This window comes from Microcebus murinus, chromosome 30 (assembly GCF_040939455.1).
Source record: "Microcebus murinus isolate Inina chromosome 30, M.murinus_Inina_mat1.0, whole genome shotgun sequence".
NCBI lineage: Eukaryota > Metazoa > Chordata > Mammalia > Primates > Cheirogaleidae > Microcebus > Microcebus murinus.
This window is the reverse complement of record NC_134133.1, coordinates 5,933,168-5,954,486: the sequence shown is the minus strand read 5'-3', so window position 1 is coordinate 5,954,486 and position 21,319 is coordinate 5,933,168. Positions and strand designations below refer to the sequence as shown.

The 21,319-nt window shown below is 44.3% G+C and overlaps 1 protein-coding gene across 4 annotated transcripts in view; it reads right to left on the bottom strand.

Moving 5' to 3' along the window:
- Positions 1-21,319, bottom strand: part of CADPS (calcium dependent secretion activator) — a 483,222-nt gene that overhangs the window by 24,789 nt on the left and 437,114 nt on the right. For all 4 annotated transcript variants that reach the window (XM_075998810.1, XM_020284645.2, XM_075998809.1 and 1 more), the window contains one exon: positions 17,877-17,984. In XM_075998810.1, coding sequence (XP_075854925.1) covers positions 17,877-17,984 — 108 coding nt within the window. The remainder of the gene's footprint in view (positions 1-17,876; positions 17,985-21,319) is intronic.

The following is a 21,319-nucleotide window of genomic DNA, read 5'->3' as shown; positions in this document are numbered from 1 at the left end:
TTCCCTCCCTTCCTCCCGCCTTCCTTCCTTCTTCCCTCCCTTCCCTCCCTCCATTCCTTCCCCCTTCCTTCCTTCCCTCCCTTTCCCTCCCTCCCTCCCTCCCTCCCTCCCTCCCTCCCTCCCTCCCTCTTCCTTCCTTCCTTCCTTCCTTCCTTCCTTCCTTCCTTCCTTCCTTCCTCCCTCCCTCCCTCCCTCCCTCCCTCCCTCCCTCCCTCCCTCCCTCCCTCCCTTCCTTCCTTCCTTCCTTCCTTCCTTCCTTCCTCACCTTGTCACGTTGTTTATTGTCAGCTTTGGCTGCAAATAAATCAAGGAAGGACTTTGGCGATACCTGATCGCAAATTTTCACATTGCTGACACCTCAGGCATTATTGGATAATGACCACGTAATGATTTAGTTGCAACTCCTTTCGTATTACGTGCAGATTGTATAACCATGTTATTCTGTAATTTTGGACTAGTCCCCAACCCCACCCGGCCGGGAAGTACTGCTGATGTGTGAAACCTCATAGTGCCATTGAAAACTTAGCTATGGGGACAGGTTAAAAGAGTCAACAGGGCCTCGTAGGAAAATCTTGGGCATTGTTGTTTAATAATACCACTGTGTCAAGCTTTGCTTACGGAACTTAAGCTGCTAACCCTAAACCATTTATCAACTGTCTGGGATGTAATGGTTTTGTGTTACCGTCATTCCCCCCTACCCCCCCCACCCCACAAATAAACCACAAAACTTTATTCTTACGGGATAAAAGATCTTAGACAGAACACAGGGGGAGAGAGAGACTGAAAGCTGAAACCCACCCCTTAGTTGGGGCTAGGTGGAAGTGGGTGTTTGCAGCACATATGGCATGCAAGGCTCCCTACTGGCTATAGTCCCTCTCAGCTGAGGATGGGCTTGCACCCCGGCGTGGTGGTGCTTTCTGGAATCGCCCACCTCCAGGCCTAGAGTCCGCTGGTTGATATTCCTGGCACTTGAGCCCAGTGACAATGTCCTTCCACTCCGGAGGAGGCCTGTTCCCCAGTGGGGTGGGATTGTCATTAAGGGGTCTCTCCGATTAGCTACGCGACGCCCATGATTGTTAGCAGACAAGCTGTGACTAATAAGCCATGTCCTACCCGGAGGGTCACGGAGTCACAATTTCTCTCCTGCCCGCTGCTGCTGCAGCGCCGTGTGGGAAAGAGGGACTGTCACAGGGAGGACCCCGGTGGCCGAACTGGAGCACAGGGCACTCGGCACAGTGGGGGCTTTTGAGGGTGGGACACATCCTTGGGTAGTGTAGGGTGGTTGGTTTTTTTTTCCCTAAGACAGTAGAGTCACGTCTGCTCTTTTGGTCAGAAAGAAAGAGGTCGGATCTAGGATCGACCCCTTCCTAGGCTTCTGAATTTGGGTACCAGTCAGTGACCCAACTTTTTTTTTTTTTTGAGACAGAGTCTCACTCTGTTGCCCGGGCTAGAGTGCTGTGGCGTCAGCCTCGCTCACAGCAACCTCCAACTCCTGGGCTCAAGCGATCCTCCTGCCTCAGCCTCCCGAGTAGCTGGGACTACAGGCATGCGCCACCATGCCCGGCTCATTTTTTCTATATATTTTTAGTTGGCCAATTAATTTCTATTTTTGGTAGAGATGTGGTCTTGCTCTTGCTCAGGCTGGTTTCGAACTCCTGACCTGGAGTGATCCTCCTGCCTCGGCCTCCCAGAGTGCTAGGATGACAGGCGTGAGCCACCGTGCCAGGCCCCAACTTCTTCATCTGTAAAAACCTGCCTCACAGGGAGGACATGAAAATTATATGCATTATTACATTTAAGTGCCTAGAACCGTACCTGGTACACAGATAGCGCCCAATAGATACTTGGCTCTCAATGATTTTGATAACTATAAAATGGAGATTATGGAGGTGCCTACATCCTACGGCTGCTAAGAGGACTTAAAAGAAATAAATACTTTTAACAAGATGGTGCTGTTATCTCCAATGTATAGTCAGGAAAATATGCATAAAAGAAAGTAGGCCAGGCGCAGTGGCTCATGCTTGTAACCCTAGCACTCTGGGAGGCTGAGGCGGGAGGATTGCTCAAGATCAGGAGTTCGAAACCAGCCTGAGCAAGAGCAAGACCCTGTCTCTACCAAAAATAGAAAGAAATTAATTGACCAACTAAAAATAAATAGAAAAAAAAATTAGCCGGGCATGGTGGCGCATGCCTGTAGTCCCAGCTACTGGGGAGGCTGAGGCAGGAGGATCGCTTGAGCCCAGGAGTTTGAAGTTGCTGTGAGCGAGGCTGACGCCATGGCACTCACTCTAGCCTGGGCAACAGAGTGAGACTCTGACTCAAAAACAAAAAAGCATGAAAATATTATCATTGTTGTTATTATTAAATAGCCATTATTAGAAATGTCAATTAATCGCCATCTTTCCCACGTAGCTTTTAGGAGAAAGTTGCCCTTTCTGCTTCCCCTGAAAGTCTTTGGGATTGAATGAAAAGAGCAGCTTCCAGAAAGTGCTTTGAGTTGATATACATTCTAGCCCTATCTTCTTGGGGCACAGAGTATAGTAGAAGGAGCACTGTATTTGGAGTTGGGGAACCCACTCCCACTAGCACTGCAATTTTGGATCATTCACAAAATGATCCAAAGTACTTTTTTCACATCTTCGTGACTGATTAGTGTCACTTGGGGTTAAACAGGGTGAAGCCAGAGTCCTAAAAGATCTTGACCCAGAGAGTTAGATTCTGCTTCAAATGCTCAGTAAGGTAGAAAACAGAACTAAGTCATTCTAGAAATTGTTTCAAACATAGTTGAAACAGAAAAGGTTTTCCAGTAAATCTTCAAATTGACCAAAAAATCAAGTGGGCCGAAACAATTCATTCCCCATTAACCCTTTGCACTCTCTTGCTTTTTTCTCATTTTCCACTCGACATTATCCACGTTCGACATCCGAGTGCAAAGGGTTAAATCAACTAGAACACTATATTTTCCAGGCTTCCAAAAAATCAAGTGACAACTGCAAAAATCCATAGTGAGATTATTAAAGGACTTAATTACTATTTTTTGAGTTAGAATTGGAAACAAAACACACTGGACAAAGTACACAAGATACTATGAAGGAGTGCAGGGTCTTCAAACTTTGTAAACAGGGGGCCAGGTCACTGTCCCTCAGACCGTTGGAGGGTGTGCACTGTGGGCCCGGGACGAGTTGGCTGCTAAGCAGGACAGGCAGCGGCGGCAAAATCACACAGAGGGCTGGATAAATGTGATAGGTGGCCCGCATGTGGCCTACAGGTGGTAGTTTGAGGACCCCTGGCTAGAGATTCACCAATATCTGTTTAACAAAGGGGTATGGAGGGTTTACCTATGCCAGACACTGGGGGTGAATAAGATAGGCAATATCAATGTTCTCAGAGGTGGGGATGAAAAAAATCATAATTTTAGGCCAGGTATGGTGGCTCATACCTGTAATCCCAGCACTTTGGGAGGCCGAGGTGGGAGGATCGCTTGAGTTCAGGAGTTCGAGACCAGCCTGAGCAAGAGCGAGACGCCATCTCTACAAAAAATAGAAATATTAGCCGGGCATGGTGGTGTACCTATAGTCCCAGCTACTCGGGAGGCTGAGGCAGGAGGATCGCTTGATCCCAGGAGTTGGAGGTTGCAGTGAGCTATGATAATACCACAGTACTCTAGCTGGGGTGACAGAGTGAGATTCTGTCTCCAAAAAAAAAAAAGGACAAGGTAAGAAAAGAAAAAAATATAGTTTTAGGAGATGAGGCCTTGGGGCTCTGGACAAGCTCATTTTGGGCCTCAGATTTCCTGCCTTAAAATGAAAATAATGGTATTTTCTCCTATCTCTTCACAGTATTACTATAGAATAAAATAAAGTTATGAGGTTGCCTTATATATAGGACACAAAGCAGAAAGGGTGTTAATAGAAATAAATTTATTTTATTTTATCCTCATATATTTTATCCTCTGGGGTAAAAACATACCACGGTGGACAAAAACACCCAAGATGGGGAACTCCTGCTCTAAATTAGTAGTTCTTGACCAGATTAAACCCTTGGAAATTTATTTTACAAACAGATGCCTGACCCCCACCTTCGATTTACTGACCCCAAATTTTTAACTTACAGCTGGGATGAGTACTTTTTTTTTTTGAGACAAAGTCTCACTCTGTTGCCCGGGCTAGAGTGCCGTGGCATCAGCCTCGCTCACAGCAACCTCAAACTCCTGGGCTCAAGCGATCCTCCTGCCTCAGCCTCCCGAGTAGCTGGGACTACAGGCATGCGCCACCATGCCCGGCTAATTTTTTCTATATATATATTTTTAGTCGGCCAATTAATTTCTTTCTATTTTTAGTAGGAACGGGGTCTCACTCTTGCTCAGGCTGGTTTTCAACTCCTGACCTTGAGCGATCCTCCCGCCTCGGCCTCCCAGAGTGCTAGGATTACAGGCGTGAGCCACTGTGCCCAGTCTGAGTGCATTTTTAAAATAAAAAAAAAATGCATAAGTAGTTCTGATGCACATTCTTGGTAAAGAAGCACATAGTAAAAGGCAAAATGGCACAAAATTTAGTCTTTGAGGTTACAGAGCAGCTAACATCGGTGAAGGGAACATCCACGTGTCTGGGTTAGAATCACCATAACTGGGCGAAGCCAGCCCCTAAGTTCTGAAAGAACGTCGCCAAAGGGAAGCTTGCTGCTAAGGCTAATGAAGAAGACACAGTGTTGGAGAGTCGGGGACCCACCCAGAGGATGCCACCATGTCCCCGTGCTTGGTGCCTAAGCATAGACTCCCACCTCTTTCTCCTTCCCCTCTTGCTCCATCTGTGGAGCAAGCCCAGGTCTGCTTTCTGGGGCATTTTCCATCTGATTGAGATCTCTACCTTAAGACAGACTTTTCTTAGGGATCCTGCAGAACAACTGGGCTCTTTGCTACTTGCTATCATGTTCTCTGGTCATTTCATCTGTGGCGTCTAAAATCCCTGTTGCCCCAGAATGCATCACTACTTTTCTTCTCTCCGCTGCAAAGCCTACCTTAAACATTAAAACAAGGGTGTGTTTTGGGTTTTACACTACTACCACTACTGACAACAACAACAACAACAACAACAAGAGATATTTGTGCAGCGATTTCTATGTGCCGTGCACTGCGGTGTGTGCTTTCTAGACATTGCCTCATTTAGTCCTCCGGAGCCAAAGAGCTAGGTGCTGTTTTTATCCACGTTTTTAAAGAAGAGGAAATTAAGGCTTGCCAAGGTTAAAGTAACTGACTCCAAAGCCACACAGCTAGTAAGTGGCAGACCCAGGAATTTTAAACTTAGAAATGTCTGACTGCAAAGTCTATGCTCCTAACATCCGACTGATGGAAAGGGACCAGTTCCTTAAAAACTGGAAGGGGCACCTTCTAGTAGGAGGAAGTACAGCCATTCGCTGAACTCACAAGGCCTGAGTTCTGGTGGAAGCTCCATGGAAACTACACACTGGTGAGTGTTAAGTTCAAGCCGAGAAAGTTAGGTGTTAATAATCGCTTGCTTTTTATTTTTTAGATCCTAAAGAGATGTTTTTGGATGAAGCTTGTCCAAAGGGTTTTAGAAAGTAGCTTCTGAGATATCTGCCAGGTAGAGTATTCTTTAGAGACAGTCACTGGAGCCCCTTGGTGACAAAATGACCTGCAGAGCATGCTCACGATTTATACCAAAATCTAAACTCAAACAACCCATTTATTAAAGACAAAGGATCAGTGTAGGCAGAGGCATCTAGAATGTGGAGTTTTCAACCTCTACTGGCATTTTGAGCCAAATCAGCATCCCTGGTCTCTCTACTCACTAAATGCCAGCAGTGCCCCTTGGTCCCCGAAATTGTCACAACCAAGAATGTCTCCAGACATGGCTGAATGTCCCCTGTGAGGCAAAATCACCCCCCGAAAGAAACACTGGCCTGAGCTCCCCAAAACTAGTGAAACACCTATTAACTGGGTCTTTTCTCTTTAATAGAATGGATGATTTCCTAGGCCAAAGACTCGATTTCCTGCACAAAAGGGAACGATCTATCTCTTCCTTAAAAGGGGATTCAGAGAATTTCACCAGAAAACAACTCACAAATTTAACTTTGCTCACTTTACATATTTCCGCACAAATAATGAGGACTTTTACACCTCGGTTGGCATACGGATCTGGTAATTAATAACTCCCCCGCCCCCCATCCTGGGCGAGACCTGGAACTTGGTTGGCATCTTTGGCTTTGGTCCAGTGATGGTGGAGCACAACATTCTGCCAACGGCAGTCAAGGCAACCCAATATGGCAAGTGACAGTGTCATTGTAAGCCTTTTTGATACAGGAATATCCACACTGGAGGCAAATAACTAGACTCCATTAAGTGGATTTTTAGTCCACTCAGCAGGAGTTGAGCAGAAAAAAAACAGGCGGCTGTTAACTGTTCTCTTCTGAATTGGGAATATGGAATGAATGAAGTATCTTAGTCGAGCCTCCTTTTTGGGTTTTTGGACACACAAAAGTACCTGGTGGAAGCAATGACATTTTTTTGTTTTTTTTTAAATCAAGGTCTGGGTGGAATTATAAAAAGGGAAGGAAAAGACATGCTATCAAGGGAGGCCAAAGTGGGAATCCATGTTGCTGATCTCACTCGCTGTTCCAGTGCTTTCTCTTGGCCTGAGAGGGACTATTCTGGGGAGAAATGGGGAGAGGGGAGAGTGTTGGATGTCTCATAAGCTTTTCCCATCATTGCATTAAAGCAGGGCTCCTCAAACTGTGTCAACAGGGGGCCAGGCCACTGTCCCTCAGACCGTTGGGGAGTGCGCACTGTGGGCCCGGGACGAGTCGGCTGCTAAGCAGGACAGGCAGCGGCGGCAGAAACACCCGGCGGGCCGGATAAATGTCCTCGGCGGGCCACAGATTGAGGACCCCTGCATTAAAGTCTCCCAAACATGATCTACTTCAAACCCTCCCACAGCCTCCCAGGCTAAGTCCCATGCTGACTCGCGGACTTCTCTAGCAATCATTGTACATTTCCCAAGCCCGCCTTGTTGTCGTCGCTGCATCACACCCATCACATTGTGTGTGACGCTGCAGGTGGCAGAGGGCTGTGTCATACCCAGAGGGGGACAGTTACCTGCACCCATCTAGCGGGGACCTCTTTTCTGGTTCTTCCAGATCAATGGTTCTCAGATGGGGGCGATTTTGCCCTCTGGGGGGAAAGCTGCCCATATCTGGAGACATTTTTGGTTGACACGATTCAGAGAGAGGTGCTGGTTACTACTGGCAGGTAGGGTAGAAGCCAGGGACGCCAATCAACACCCTTTAATACGTAGACTAGCGCCCTACCACAGAGAATTATCTGGCTCAAAATGTCAGCGGTGCCCAGGGTGAGAATCTTTGCTGTATATATTTTATTTATTTATTTTTTAGACAGGGGCTCACTCTGTTGCCCGGGCTAGAGTGCCGTGGCATCAGCCTAGCTCACAGCAACCTCAGACTCCTGGGCTCCAGCAATCCTCCTGCCTCAGCCTCCCAAGTAGCTGGGACTACAGGCACACGCCACCACGTCCGGCTCATTTTTTCTATATATTTTTAGTTGTCCAGCTAATTTCTTTCTAATTTTAGTAGAGACGGGCATCTCGCTCTTGCTCAGGCTGGTCTCGAACTCCTGACCTTGAGCAATCCTCCCGCCTTGGCCTCCCAGAGTGCTAGGATTACAGGCGTGAGCCACCGCGCCCGGCCTATGGGCCCAGGAGTTCAAGGCCAGCCTAAGGAACATAATGAGACCCTGTCTGTACAAAAAAGTAGAAAAATTATCTGGGCATGGTGGCATGTGCCTGTAATCCCAGCTACTTGGGAGGCTGAGGCAGGAGGATAGCTTGAGTCTGGGAATTTGAGGTTGCTGTGAGCTATGATGATGCCACGGCACTCTAGCCTGGGGCAACAGAGTGAGACTCTGTCTCAAAAATAAAACAACAACAACAACAAATCCATTCATTAAAAAAAAATTACTGAGCGTGGAGGCATGGCCACTTGTACTTGAGCCTTGAGCACAGCCCCAGACAATATCTCGATTGCAGCCTTGCAGATACCCTGAGTCAGAGAGGCACCTGGCCCAGCTGCACCTGGATTTGGGGCCCACAGGAACTGTGAAATAACAGGTGTTTGTTGTTTTCAGACACTATGTTTTGGGATCGTTAGATATGCAGAAATAAATAACGAATACAGTGGGAGAAAACTTTATGGTTGGTCACCAAATGGTGACTGCAAATTCTTCTCAGCAGAGTCATCCTTTAATGTTCTCCCTGCATGTTCTGTGTAAAAGATAGTGGGACTATTCTGGATCCCCAAAACGGTGGGAGGTGGGCTGGGGGAACATTGTAAGCTGAGCTCATGAGATTCTAAGTATAAGGAGCTCTGCGTTCACTGCCCTGAATGCCATCTGTCTAGCCCAGCACCTGCCTCTTCTAGAAGAGCAAAATTGATGTCTCATATTGCCATCTTCATATCTGAGGCCCTCTACTTACTTATTAAGCATCTTGTATGTGTGTTCCTTTTCTTCTTCAAATCTATCTAGACATAAACATATATGCAATATATTCCCCTTTATATATTGACACACACTGTCAGCTCAATGAGATGAATAAATGGATAGCATTGAACAGTTAAAAAAAAATTAAAGCAGTGACAATGACTCTAGGTATTGATAGATAAGTAAAATCTTTTGAGAGTAGCCTACCCAGAGCCTGGCAGGGAGAGAAACGGTTACTTGGTTAATTAATGGGAAGTATTTGAGGATTTAGAACATCTCGTCTCCTGCAATGCAATGTGATAATATTTTTTCCACAAAATGTGCCTTGGCTACTCTGTGTGTGTGTGTGTGTGTGTGTGTGTGTGTGCACACACGCATCCTCACACATGTGTAGTCTGTTTAAGAGTCTGTCGCTTACTGCGTCCATGCCATAAGTCTGCCATAAGGAAAAAAAAAAAAAACCCTTTTTAAGACACAAAAGTATTGTGTGGGTCACGTTAACAAGAATACTGTGACCTTAATGTAACAGAGCAATCGGCCTGGCTTCTTAGAATGATTAATGGAACATTCCCCTCTGGAAAAGAAAACAAATTAACTGTCTTCACCAAATGTCTCCTGGAACACAGAAGGCTGTTCCGATAAAGACACTTAGCAAAACTCTTCACTGCATACAAGCTCCGGAGAAAATTCAAGACAGGTTTTATGTAAGGTTTGCCCGAAAGGAAAAGAGATCTATTTCTATGAATGGCTTTGGAAGGAAATAGCTAGATTAGAAAACTATTTGAAGCTATGCTACTGAAATGTAAATCCGCGAGGATGATACCAACAAAAAAATAAAAACTCAGTTTCTCTTGGATGGTAATGACCCATTTCACAGGATTAATCCAAATCTTTTAAGGCAGGTGTTCTCAAACTACGGCCCGAGGGCCACATGCGGCCCGCCGAGCGCACATGTATCCGGCCCGCCAGGTGTCTTTACCACCGCTGCCTGTCCTGCTTAGCAGCCGACTCGTCCCGGGCCCACAGTGCGCACTCTCCAACGGTCTGAGGGACAGTGAACACCCCTGTTTAAAAAGTCTGAGGACCCCTGTGTTAATGCCCGTTATCTTTTCTGTATGCAGGATTGCTGAAACCCCAAACCACCCAGGCACAGAGAGAGTTCATGTGCAATGGAAATATGTTTCCATCCCTAAGACTCCAACAGCAAAGGAATGAATTATTATCATTTGCTTGCTATTGCGAAGGCCATGGGCTAGGAGAGAATTCACATTTGAATAAGAGATTCGTCACATCAGAAGCATCAAAACACTCTTTTCATATTTTCCTATCCCACTGCAGCTTGCTTCTGACATCCTAAAGACAAAACTTCCACTACGACAGCTTTATTCCTTTGGCTAAATATTTTGTTAAAATTGCAAATCTCCCAAGAAGGTCAGCCCTTTAGTCTTCTTAATAAAAGAGGAACGATCAAATCTTTAAGAAGCAGATTTGGATGGTGGCAGGTAGAGAAAGCGTGAAGACTTTGGGAATCTGAATGGTACCGGAGGCTACCAGTCATGAAGATGAATGCGTTTTATGATCGGAAAGATCTTGAGGTTCACTTCCAAGAATCCAAACAGAGCTTAGAATGGGGCTGGATACACGGTTTTCCTTAGCTAAGGAAACTCAGCTTCACTCCCTGATAAGATACGCACACATACACATGCATCCTGTTTTTAAAATATATATCTCATATTTATATACCTGTTATATAACTATGTATAAAAGGTAATCATACAAGTCAGGTGAGAAGGGGATTGGCTATCCACTCCTCATTTCTCCCATCCAATTTTTGTATTCTTCTTGGGAAATGACACTTCTCTATTGCTGTAATGCATGGCTTGGGACGTGACTTAACTGCCAGAATGACACTGGAGCTCAAGATCAGCTGAAAGAATCCACTGTCTCTCCTTTCCTAATGGTCTTTCCCAGTGTGTTTGGACTAGCTTTCCAGCCTCAATATATATCACCGCACAGATTCTAAAGGATGTCCTAGTAGCCTGGCAGACACGCTCTTTAGCCTGATAATGGAGGATGACAGAGATGAGGTCACAGTTCAATTAAAATTCGATCTACAGAGTATGGAAAAGCTCAGCTTCAGACTGATTTGGAGGGCTTAATTTCAGATTGGTGACCTCAGGGACAAACCTAGTAGAATTAACAAAGGAACTTTCCTGAATATAACAGCACGGGTAGTATATGTGTGTGTGTGTCAAAATCACCAGTCCAAGGCTTCACCAAAGCAGTTACAGCGACACAAGAAATGCTGGACTATGACCCGTAGGATTTACCCACGCAGCTCAGACAGCTGTGCGTGATTCCATGAGATAGGAACTCCTGAACCTCTTCACATGGCCAACGTGTACCCTGGCCTCTGTGCGTTTCTTGCAGTCTAGCCCCTCATCTGTTTTTCTTAAACTAGCTTCAGAAATTCTCCTTACATACAGAGAACAGCTTAAAAAAAACCCTGGTTGAATTCTGCTAAGTTACTAATTATGTTTAAAAGAACTACTTGGTTGAATTCGGCTTGATTTTTTTTTTTTTCCCTCAGCAAATCAGTTCTATGTTTAGATAGTAATAAACTCCTCCAGTCTGCAGAACAATTGGCACAGCGGTTCCTTTAACAAGGCAGGATCACGAAAAAAAGGGCCAGTGCTGGTTTGAAGGAAATTTAAGGGGAATTACAACCCTGCTCTGTTTGTGTGACCCTGCATTGAACCCTGCTCTGCACAAGCCAGCTATAAAGAATATTTTGGGGGCAAGTGGGAAACTTTGAGTACAGTATATTAGATGAACATTTATAGGCATGGGAAAAAATACTGATCATTAACTTAAAAAAGGAATTTTTTTTTTTTTTTTTTGCTTACTCATTTTGGAATAAAGTAGCCAACGTATACAAGCACATAGAAAAAGATCTTAAAAGACTCAGGTAATAATCTCTGGGTACGAGGAACTCAACATTTCAATTTTCTAATTTTTGCTTAGTTATATTTTCTAAGCATCTACAATATACATATACCGTATCTTAACAATAAAAAGGTATTAACCACTCCCTTCTCTGTACCTCCCACCCAAACAGAAACAAAACAAGACAAGCCTCCTAAAGTTCTGAAGGTCAATACTGATTTATCTGGATTTGTTGGGGGTGGGGTAGAACTAGGTCATTTCAAAAACCACTTGAAGGCACAATAAGTTCTACGAGATGATAAAGATGATGATGATGATGGTAAAAGACTTTGTCCAATTTTCCATGCCAGTCTACATCCGTTTTGTTCATTAGTCCTTACAACAACTCTAAGAATTCAGTTTCCTTACAGATGGGGAAACCGAGGCTCAGAGATGTTACATAATTGACCCAACGTTAGCCAGCGTGGAAGTGGCAAAACCGGGGTTCCTGCTCCCCTTCCCGAGCCTGTCTTACTTCATAGCCCCACCAGTGACCCTCAGAATTCTGCTATTTCAGGACTACGTTTTACCAAGAGTAAGAAGGAAGGAGGCAGGCTGTCGCGCATTAGTCAACTCTAGGCAAGCTTTGGGTTAAAGTGACAGGGAGACTCTCACAGCACCTTAGAACAGAGATGATGATGATGATGATGATGATGGTGGGGCTGATGACGAGGACGGTGGTGGTCGCCAACACTCACCAAGTGCTTCCCAGAGCCTGGTGCTGCAGATGTCTACGGCATGGCATCCTCAAAGTAACTCCACGAGGGACGTTCTGTTTATTGTCATCCTGCTATACAAGATGCATCAGCTGAGCCTCTGAGAGATCAAACGCCTTGTCCAAGGTCCCCAGCTAGTAAGGATCAGGCCTGAAAGGCTCTCGAGCAGGCGTCCTCAAACTACGGCCGAGGGCCACATGGCCACTTGCGGCCCGCCAAGCCCACATTCATCAGGCCTGCCATGTGTTTTTGCCGCCGCTGCCTGTCCTGCTTAGCAGCCGACTCGTCCCTGGCCCACAGTGCGCACTCTCCAACGGTCTGAGGGACAGTGACCTGGCCCCCTGTTTACAAAGTTTGGGGACCCCTGCTCTAGAGCAAGGCCACCAAGATCACTGCCCCATAATTCCCGTTCAGGGCACTCAAAATTGGTTTTTGCTTATAGAGGCGATAACTCACTGTTCTCAATGCCTAGAATGCCATTCACCTTGATTTTCATTAATCAGCCCCCTTGAACCTCGACCTGTTGTATCGGTGAATCCTAGGTACCTTTCCCTACTTGGTATTTTTGGAAAGCTTCCCTCACCTGGACAGCAGGTGACAAACCTTATAGAGGTCACCTAAGGGTCTCCTTGGAGCCCGTTCTTTGGCATTTCCTTGCTGCAGCAGGATGGCTCCCACTCGGACTGACGCGCCTTCACACAGACAACGCTTTTTTAATTTAATAAGGTTATTAGAATAAGGTTATCTGCAGTTTCCTACAGAACAGCAGCAAATACACTTGCATGGGCAGGGGTTTCATTCCTCAAATTACCCCCTTTCAGCTGAAATATTCACACCCCATGATTGATCCTGCCACACGAAATGGACAAATACACGATTTGATAACGGAACAGCAAATTAAAAGCCGAGCAAGGCAGAGAGCACTGGGCAGCAGCCGGGTCCCCAAGCTGACCACGCTGCCTGATTAAGTTCTTACCAGGCTGTTTGCTAAGAGGCCGTTTTCTGATCTGATAACTGCCACGGAGAAGCCAAAGGCAGAGTCAATCTGCAAATACTTAATCCTCCAGAAGGCAGATTAAGTGTATAATTGACCTATATAATCCACATATCAACCCCAGTCCGATGTTCCCGGGGCCTTGTTCACAATGACATGGGAACTGGAGAGAGCCAGGGCGGATGTAGCACTGCCACCAACGTGGATTCCATCCAAGTTCGAGATGGCTTTTTAATCACTCATCTCCGAGCCTGTGAGGTTTAAAGCAGATGAATTCACCCTAAGCACATCTCTTTTAATCCCGATTTTCTTCTCAGTCTGTGTCTTCAAGAAATACAAGGAGGAAAGAAAATTAATTTTTGTTTAGACCTCCGAAATCTTAGGTGCTTCTCTTGATGATCTGATTTCTAATTTCAAAAAGCATGTATTTTGTTTTCGGGAAGATGTTGAATTAATCACTAGAGAAGGGGGGAAAAAAAAAACCATCTGCATGATTTATGGACACTCCAACTTTAAATCACTGTCTTCGAGTTATTTCTTGAGCTTGTGCTTTCCTCCTTAGCTGCTGCTTTAGGAATACGGAGATTATTTCACATCCATGCTTTATATTTTCTTTAAAAGTCAGCAATAATTTTCAAGGAGGCCAAGACTCCTACTTGAGTCTTTCAGCAATCTGATTTCCTTTTAAAAATTCAGCATCTTTAATTGGAATTCATTGTTATTGTACTTATTAGAACAGTCTCTCGCTTTAAATCTCTGAATATTTTGTTTCAAAATATTATAAATTGTTATTCTGCAGCAACTTAAAACAATTGCACTTCATTTTTTTTTTTTAGACAAAAACGCAGATAAAAATGGATAGTGCATATCTTACATACGGGAAACAGTTTGAAGATTCTTTTCCAATCGGCACTTTATTTTGGACTGGTTAGGTTTTTTTTCCTTAGGTGCTTTATCAAGAAAGTTGTTAGTATTTTATAGAAAAACTGGGCAAGCCAATTATATTAATAAACAGGGAAACTTCAGCTACAAATTAGGCAACCTTATGTTCAAATATATTTCTCCAATAAACCTAGAGAACGCTTGGTTTAAAAAAAAATTGGTGAAGATGAATTAGGAAAGCCTGTTCTTAAGTTATGTAATAAAATAGATAAAAATGCAGAACATCAAATATAGAGCCCCAAATGCTTTGCCGATAATCTCCCACAAGAATCCACTTCCAGCCAAAAGTACAATGACGGGGTAGAGAGAAAACTGGCTCAGAGAGCACTGGGTAGGGGCCTAGCGAAAATACCAGCATTAAATGACCAGCTAGTAATCCAAACATCCTCCAATACAAACACACACTAAAACCATCCAGCCTTTTCTACAAGGGCACGCTTGTAGAAAAGAGGCAAAAACAACAACAACAACCAAACAAACAAAAAAAAACAATACCAAATAGCCAGAACTTAAAGGACTTATCAGGTAAATAAAACTAAGCCTTGCAACCCAGTTAAAAAACAACAAGAACTTTTCAGAACATGCCTCTGAGTGACAGATGCCAGCCGGAACGAAAAACCAGAGAATAACACAACAGTCAGAATCAACAACCCCCAAACAGCAAACAATCTCGGAGACATATATTTTTTTGCCTTCATTCGAAATGTTAATTTGCTATTATTCATTTTTGCCATTTATCAAAATGCAACAATTTGGGAGAAAAATCTCCCAGATCAACAAGTCTTTCTCAATAGATTTCTGCCAATTGTTTAGACGCTTGGCCCCGGGGACCAGTATCATTAAGGAATGGAGTTTAAAGAATAAGTTCATTGCAGCAAGAAATTTAGGGTTGCAGGTTTCACAGACCCTTTTGCCTTGATATTCCTAGTCCCTTGATTAGCTCAGCGGACACAAGAGTCTTGCAGAGCATATATGCAAAGAAATAAACACCATGCTTAAGGAAACAGAAGCCGAAAATAATTAAACATGTTGGTAATCTGATGTTTTGCCGCTAGATTATAGAAAAACAGTAATTACTGAATTAAATTACTGAGACGGCATGGTAATGAAGCTTTTTGAGAAGCTCTGGGTTTTTAAAATGACAAATGTTTTAAATCCATGACAGATTCAATAACTATTTTTTTTTTTGCACTAAATCAGTTAGGTTGCCTAGCACCAATATTCTGTAAATTAAGAGATCAGGTTATTTGGAAAGTAAGAAAGGAAATGGAAAAGAAACTTGTTATGTCTAAATAAGCTTCTGATTTTTTTCCCCCCACTGTGGGCTTGGAGTGATGTGCAGAACACGGTTGAAATGGTTAAGCCTTCAAAATCAGGAGGGTATATAACTAAGACTGCGTTGGGAAAATGAGATTGGGACAACATAAGACTAAATCGTGGTGGTTCCTACAATGTTACTGATATCATTTTACGCTGGTCAGTGGAATTCAACAAGGGACTGGAGAAATCTGTGAATTTCTGAACGCTCCTAACCACAAAATGCTTTCTGAAAAACATATTCTTAGTAATTTTTTCCCCCCACTATTAATTCACGTTAAAGACGGAAGGACTTGAATTTGCCTGTGTTCTTCAACAGCCGGGCCAGTCCAGTTTTACCATCTGTGCTAGGCTCAGGCTGCACTCTTACTTTTTAAATGAAGAATTTGGTTGCACTTTCCTTTAAAAAGAGCCACGGAAGAGAGAATTTGCCTTGCTGCCTTGCACTTCTAATTTCAAAAAAAGAAAAGAGAGAGAGAGAGAGAGAGGGGAAAGGGTGGATTATTTGTCAATGAAGCGACAGGCTCAACCTCAGCTTAAACAGCAAATCCAGTACTGGATGTTTTTCAGTTTGGAGGGAGCACGAGGTTATCCGCAAACACACACACACACACACACACACACACACACACACGCTCACACGAGAACATGCACGCACACGCACACACGGGCCACATAAAACTGAGAATCGGAAGATACTGATCAAAGGGGGAAATAAAAAAGGCAACCTAGGCATTGAAAAGAACAATCCACAGGCTTCTGGAAAATTTGCGGTTTGGAATTTAATTCGGCGGAGATGGGCAGAGTGTCCAGGCTCACAACTGCAGACCCAGGAGGGTCCTGCCTGTCTCTGTTTTCAATGCCATTTGGATGGGTGACCGTGCCCGGTCTGGGCTCAGTACTTCCTAAAGGCAGGCATGCAAAGAAGCGGGAGGACCCGCCCGTGGGCTTTATGGATGTATGAGGCATTCTCAGTGGATGTGGGTCATGCTAGAAGATGTACACAGGAAGATTATTTGATTCTAATTCATGCCACTTGATATAATGTGATAAAACATTTGACATGAGAGATAAGTTCCATTTTCATCGGAGAGAGGACGGGTGGGAATTAAAAAGTAAGAAGGGTTTTGTCGAAAGAAAGGTGATGCGGGGGAGAGGGGGGGATCGAGCACAGAAAGGGGATGATTGGAAAAGAAACAAAAAAAAAGAAAGAAAGAAAGAAAGGAGCCTTTCAACACACAAGGAAAGCAAATGAGCTGGAAGACAAAGCATCTAAAAGTCAGAAGCCGCAGAATCTGAAAGTGGTGCCAATAATGAGCTCACTTAGCCATGGAACAAAAACACACACACACATACACACACACACACACACAAAAACGCGGTGTCAACTGCTGAACACAATCACAGCAAAAAAAAAAAAAAAAAAAATATGGAAACACGGATTCCATAGTAGACCAAAACATCAATGCTCGGGCTGGCACTAAAAACACAGAAACCTGGACGACAGGAGCTCACGTGTCACGCGACAGGAGTAGGCCACACACAGAGAGAGCCACACGGGGACGGGGACGTCAGCGTCCATGCACTCTGGCCGGGTCTACACTGGCAAAATACCCGGCTAAATTAGGGCACTCCATCTGCTTTGGCCTGAAAGAGGCAGGCAATTTGAGACCGAAGCAGATTTCTGGGTTTTTTTGTTTTTGTTTTTTGGTTTTTTTTTTCCTTTTTGCCTCAGTGGCTGGCTTTGCAGTGCAGATGTAGTCACCACAGAAGTAAGATGGCCCGAAAACCATTAACCCTTTGGCAATCCAGTCTGCAGCCAGATCTACTCGCCGTCACCCTTTGCGCACCTGCTTCGGCTCGAGTGTCACTGGGCGGGCTGGCAGGGGCCACCACGGTTGACGGCTGCAAGTGACCGAGCGACTCTGGCGTTAAAGCGTTTGCCGAAATCCAGAGCTAAGGATCTCTGGTCTCCCAGAAAGGAGATCGCCTTGGAGGTGACAACCGTGCGACATTTACCGCACATCTGCACGCCACAGCTGGTGGCAGGGAGGGACCACCCCCTCCCCCCAGGAAGAGGGAGTTGGCCTCGGTCTCCCCACCCCAGACCCCGCCCCCGAATGAGAACATGCCCCCCATGAGTGAGGCCAGATTGCAAGGAGGAACAAAACCATGGCCGAGAAGGGTCTCTGCCAGTTAGAGAAGACTGAGGCACGGCCAGGCCGGAGCGGGTTGGGGACAGACACACGACAGATAAACAGCCTAACGCGGAGGAGGGGAGAGGAAAAGGCGCTGTGTTTGCATCAGGGCCAATCCATTTTCTCAAAATGTGACTTATCCTCCTGTCTCTTATTTTGTCACATTTTGGAGGGTCTCCTCCTTGGTGTTCAAGGAGGAGAAGGCATTTACTTACATCAAATAACCTTTCTATATACATCTCCTCATTGACCTTATCACGCAGGACATCCTGAGAATGGCGGACGAATGTCACATAGGCGTCGGCCACGTCCATCCCGGGTTTCTGCGAAGAAACAGAAGAAAACATGAAAATGGAATTTTCAGACGGCCACTCTTCCTTTCTTTTTACCCTCCACCTGCCCCATGATGCCTTTTGGAGCTGCAGTCTAGCTATCCACAGCCTGGACTGCTAGGAGCGGATATTAGAACTGCCCACTCTTTCCAGAAATTAAGCTGGCTAAGAAGGGAGTTGAGAATTACAGGATTTTTATAGATATTTTTCCTACTATTAATTTCTTTCTTTCTTTCTATTTTTTTTTTTTTTAGAAAATTTATCTTAATGCATAAATCTTCACTAGATAACCCAGAAACATTCTCTGGCTTTGCTTTGGATCAAAACTCCCATTGAAGGATATCCAAACATACTCTGTCTTCTATTTATTGTGTGTCCTTAATATGTCATTAGAAAAGTGACAGCCTTCCCCATTCCTTTTTCCTCTTTAAAAAAAAATTGAGAAAGTTTTAAGTAAATTAAAAAAATCATATTCCAATCTATTCTCCCTCTGAATCAAGTTCCATTTTTGGGGGGACATTTTAACCTGAGTGTGTACAGTGAGTATTTGCTAAATAGTTTACTTAGAAGAGAAATTCAACCATTTGTCTTTGCTTCAAATACAGCCTTAGAGTTCAATGCTTAAAAAAAAAAAGGGGTGGGGGCAGAGGGAGGAGGAGAGGATTTGATTTTTAAATAAATGAGATTTTCTGGAAAGGTAAGCAGGAGGTGGTTTATCCAGCAGTTAGGAAATTTGATTTGTTGCAAGGAAGCAGAAAAAAAGAAACGCAGAATGCACACTGCTTGAGATGTTGCAATCAAAGTTATCTCCAAAGAAACCTATTAAAACACTGTAATGTGGATCATTAGGAGAGCGGTCACCCACCCCTCAAATTTCCACAGTGGAGATGTATGTTTGCCAATAACTCAAAAGATTAGTTTTCATTACTGTGATTTACCTTAGATCACAAAGAATCATCTCTCTACAAGACGTGACTGTCAGGCACTGCAAATTGAAGTTAGTTAACACTTCTGTGTAATTTCCAGGGTGAAAATGAGGAAGGTTTGGAAACAGTAGGACTGTATATATATATATATATATTTTTTTTTTTTTTTGCTGATACAAAGCAAACAATTATCAAGCAAAGGGCCAATGCTTGGCCCCTGGGATGCTAGTAACATTTCTTAACACCTGCTGAAACAATGACAAGGTATTAATTTGAAAAACAATGAGGACAACCTAAAGCCACAATAGTCAATCGTTACACTTTAAAGCAATTTTCAGCAAATGGATTGAGCAGGTTCCAGGAGGGGCCTAGAAATTGTTGCGATTTCATGATACCAAACGAGAGAGGTTCTCTAACGAGATGTAACTGATAGCTATCCGTTCCAAACTGGCACCTGCCTCCTCTGGCCCTTTGGCCACTGCACCCCAGAGGGCATTCTCAGCAGGGATGGGCACCCCTTCCTGGATTTGAGAAACTTATTGTTATTGTTTCCATTTCTTCCCCGGTGATGTCTGTGGCCAGATACGGCCTTTTCCTGGGCACATGCAGCCACCTTAGAGCTAATACGCAATACCAAATTTATTAGACCTATTAGTAATCACAATGTTAGAAAAAGCAATCTACAATGATGATTATTTTCACCACTCCTTCCCTTTTCACTAAGGTTTACTGTCCTCAAAGGGGACTTTGGTTTGGTTTGAAAAACTCTGATATTTAGGCCGGGCGAGGTGGCTCACACCTGTAATCCTAGCACTCTGGGAGGCCGAGGCAGGAGGATCGCTCAAGGTCAGGAGTTCGAAACCAGCCTGAGCAAGACCCCGTCTCTACTATAAACAGAAAGAAATCAATTGGCCAACTAAAATATATGTAGAAAAAATTAGCCGGGCATGGTGGCGCATGCCTGCGGTCCCAGCTACTCAGGAGGCTGAGGCAGGAGGATCGCTTGAGCCCAGGAGTTTGAGGTTGCTGTGAGCTAAGCCGATGCCACGGCACTCTAGCCTGGGCAACAGAGTAAGACTCTAACTCAAAAAACAAAAAACAAAAAAAGAACTCTAATATTTAAAAGAAATCAGTTTGATTCATCTCACCTAGATAATTAAGAAACTCCGAGATTCTGTCTCTTTTGACTGTCTTGTTTCTTTTCATAGCACTTACCAATATCATACTTTATTTATTTGGGTTTTTTGGGGGGGTAGGTCTGTCTTTTCCTACTAGAATATAAGCTCCATTGAATATAGGACTTTGGCCTATTTCTGTTGTATCTCCAGGACACAGAATGGTTCCTGGCACATAGTAGGTGCTCAGTAAATCTTCACTGAACAAACAAGTCCACGAATGAATAAGCAAATCCTCTCTCTCTCTAGCTTTTTTTTTTTTTTTTTTTTTTTGGTGGGGGGATAGAGTTTTCCTCTATCTCCTAGGCTAGAGTGCGGTGGTGTGAACATAGCTCACTGGAATCTCAAGCTCCTGGACTCAAGCCATCCTCTTGTCTCAGACTCCCAAGTAGCTGGGACCGCAGGTGCATAACACCACATTTGGCTAATTTTTCTATTTTTTGTAGAGACAGGGTCTCAGTCTTGCTCGGGCTGGTCTTGAACTCCTGGGCTCAAGTGATCCTCCCTTGTTGGCCTCTCAAAGTCCTAGGATTACAGGCAAGTGTAACCGTGCCCAGCCGCAAACTCTCTCTCTACTTCCTTTCATAAGCTCTTCAGTCACACTGCATAGACTTTTACTGGATCTCTCACAAATTGGAACTTGTGTAAATCATTTAGACTTCTCTGGGCCTTAGTTATACTTTCTGTAAAATGGGATTAATAGTAGCTTGCCTGCTTACCATCAAGGATTGTTATGATCATCAGCTACGATAATGTATGTGAAAATGTTTTGAAAGCCCTACTGCAATGCAATGCAATGCAAACATGAACCACTATGGCTTCTCCCCAACAATATTTGATCACACCATAGCCTTACCTACCTTTATAATCTACTTTATTTTTTATGGTTTTTTTTTTTTTTTTTTTAAGACAGAGTCTCACTTTGCTGCCCGGGCTAGAGTGCCATGGCATCAGCCTAGCTCACAGCAACCTCAAACTCCTGGGCTCAAGCGATCCTCCTGCCTCAGCCTCCCGAGTAGCTGGGACTACAGGCATGTGCCACCATGCCCGGCTAATTTTTTCTATGTATTTTTAGTTGGTCAATTAATTTCTTTCTATTTTTAGTAGAGACGGGGTCTTGCTCTTGCTCAGGCTGGTCTCGAACTTCTGACCTTGAGCGATCTTCCTGCCTCGGCCTCCCAGAGAGCTAGGATGACAGGCGTGAGCCACCGCGCCCGGCCTATAA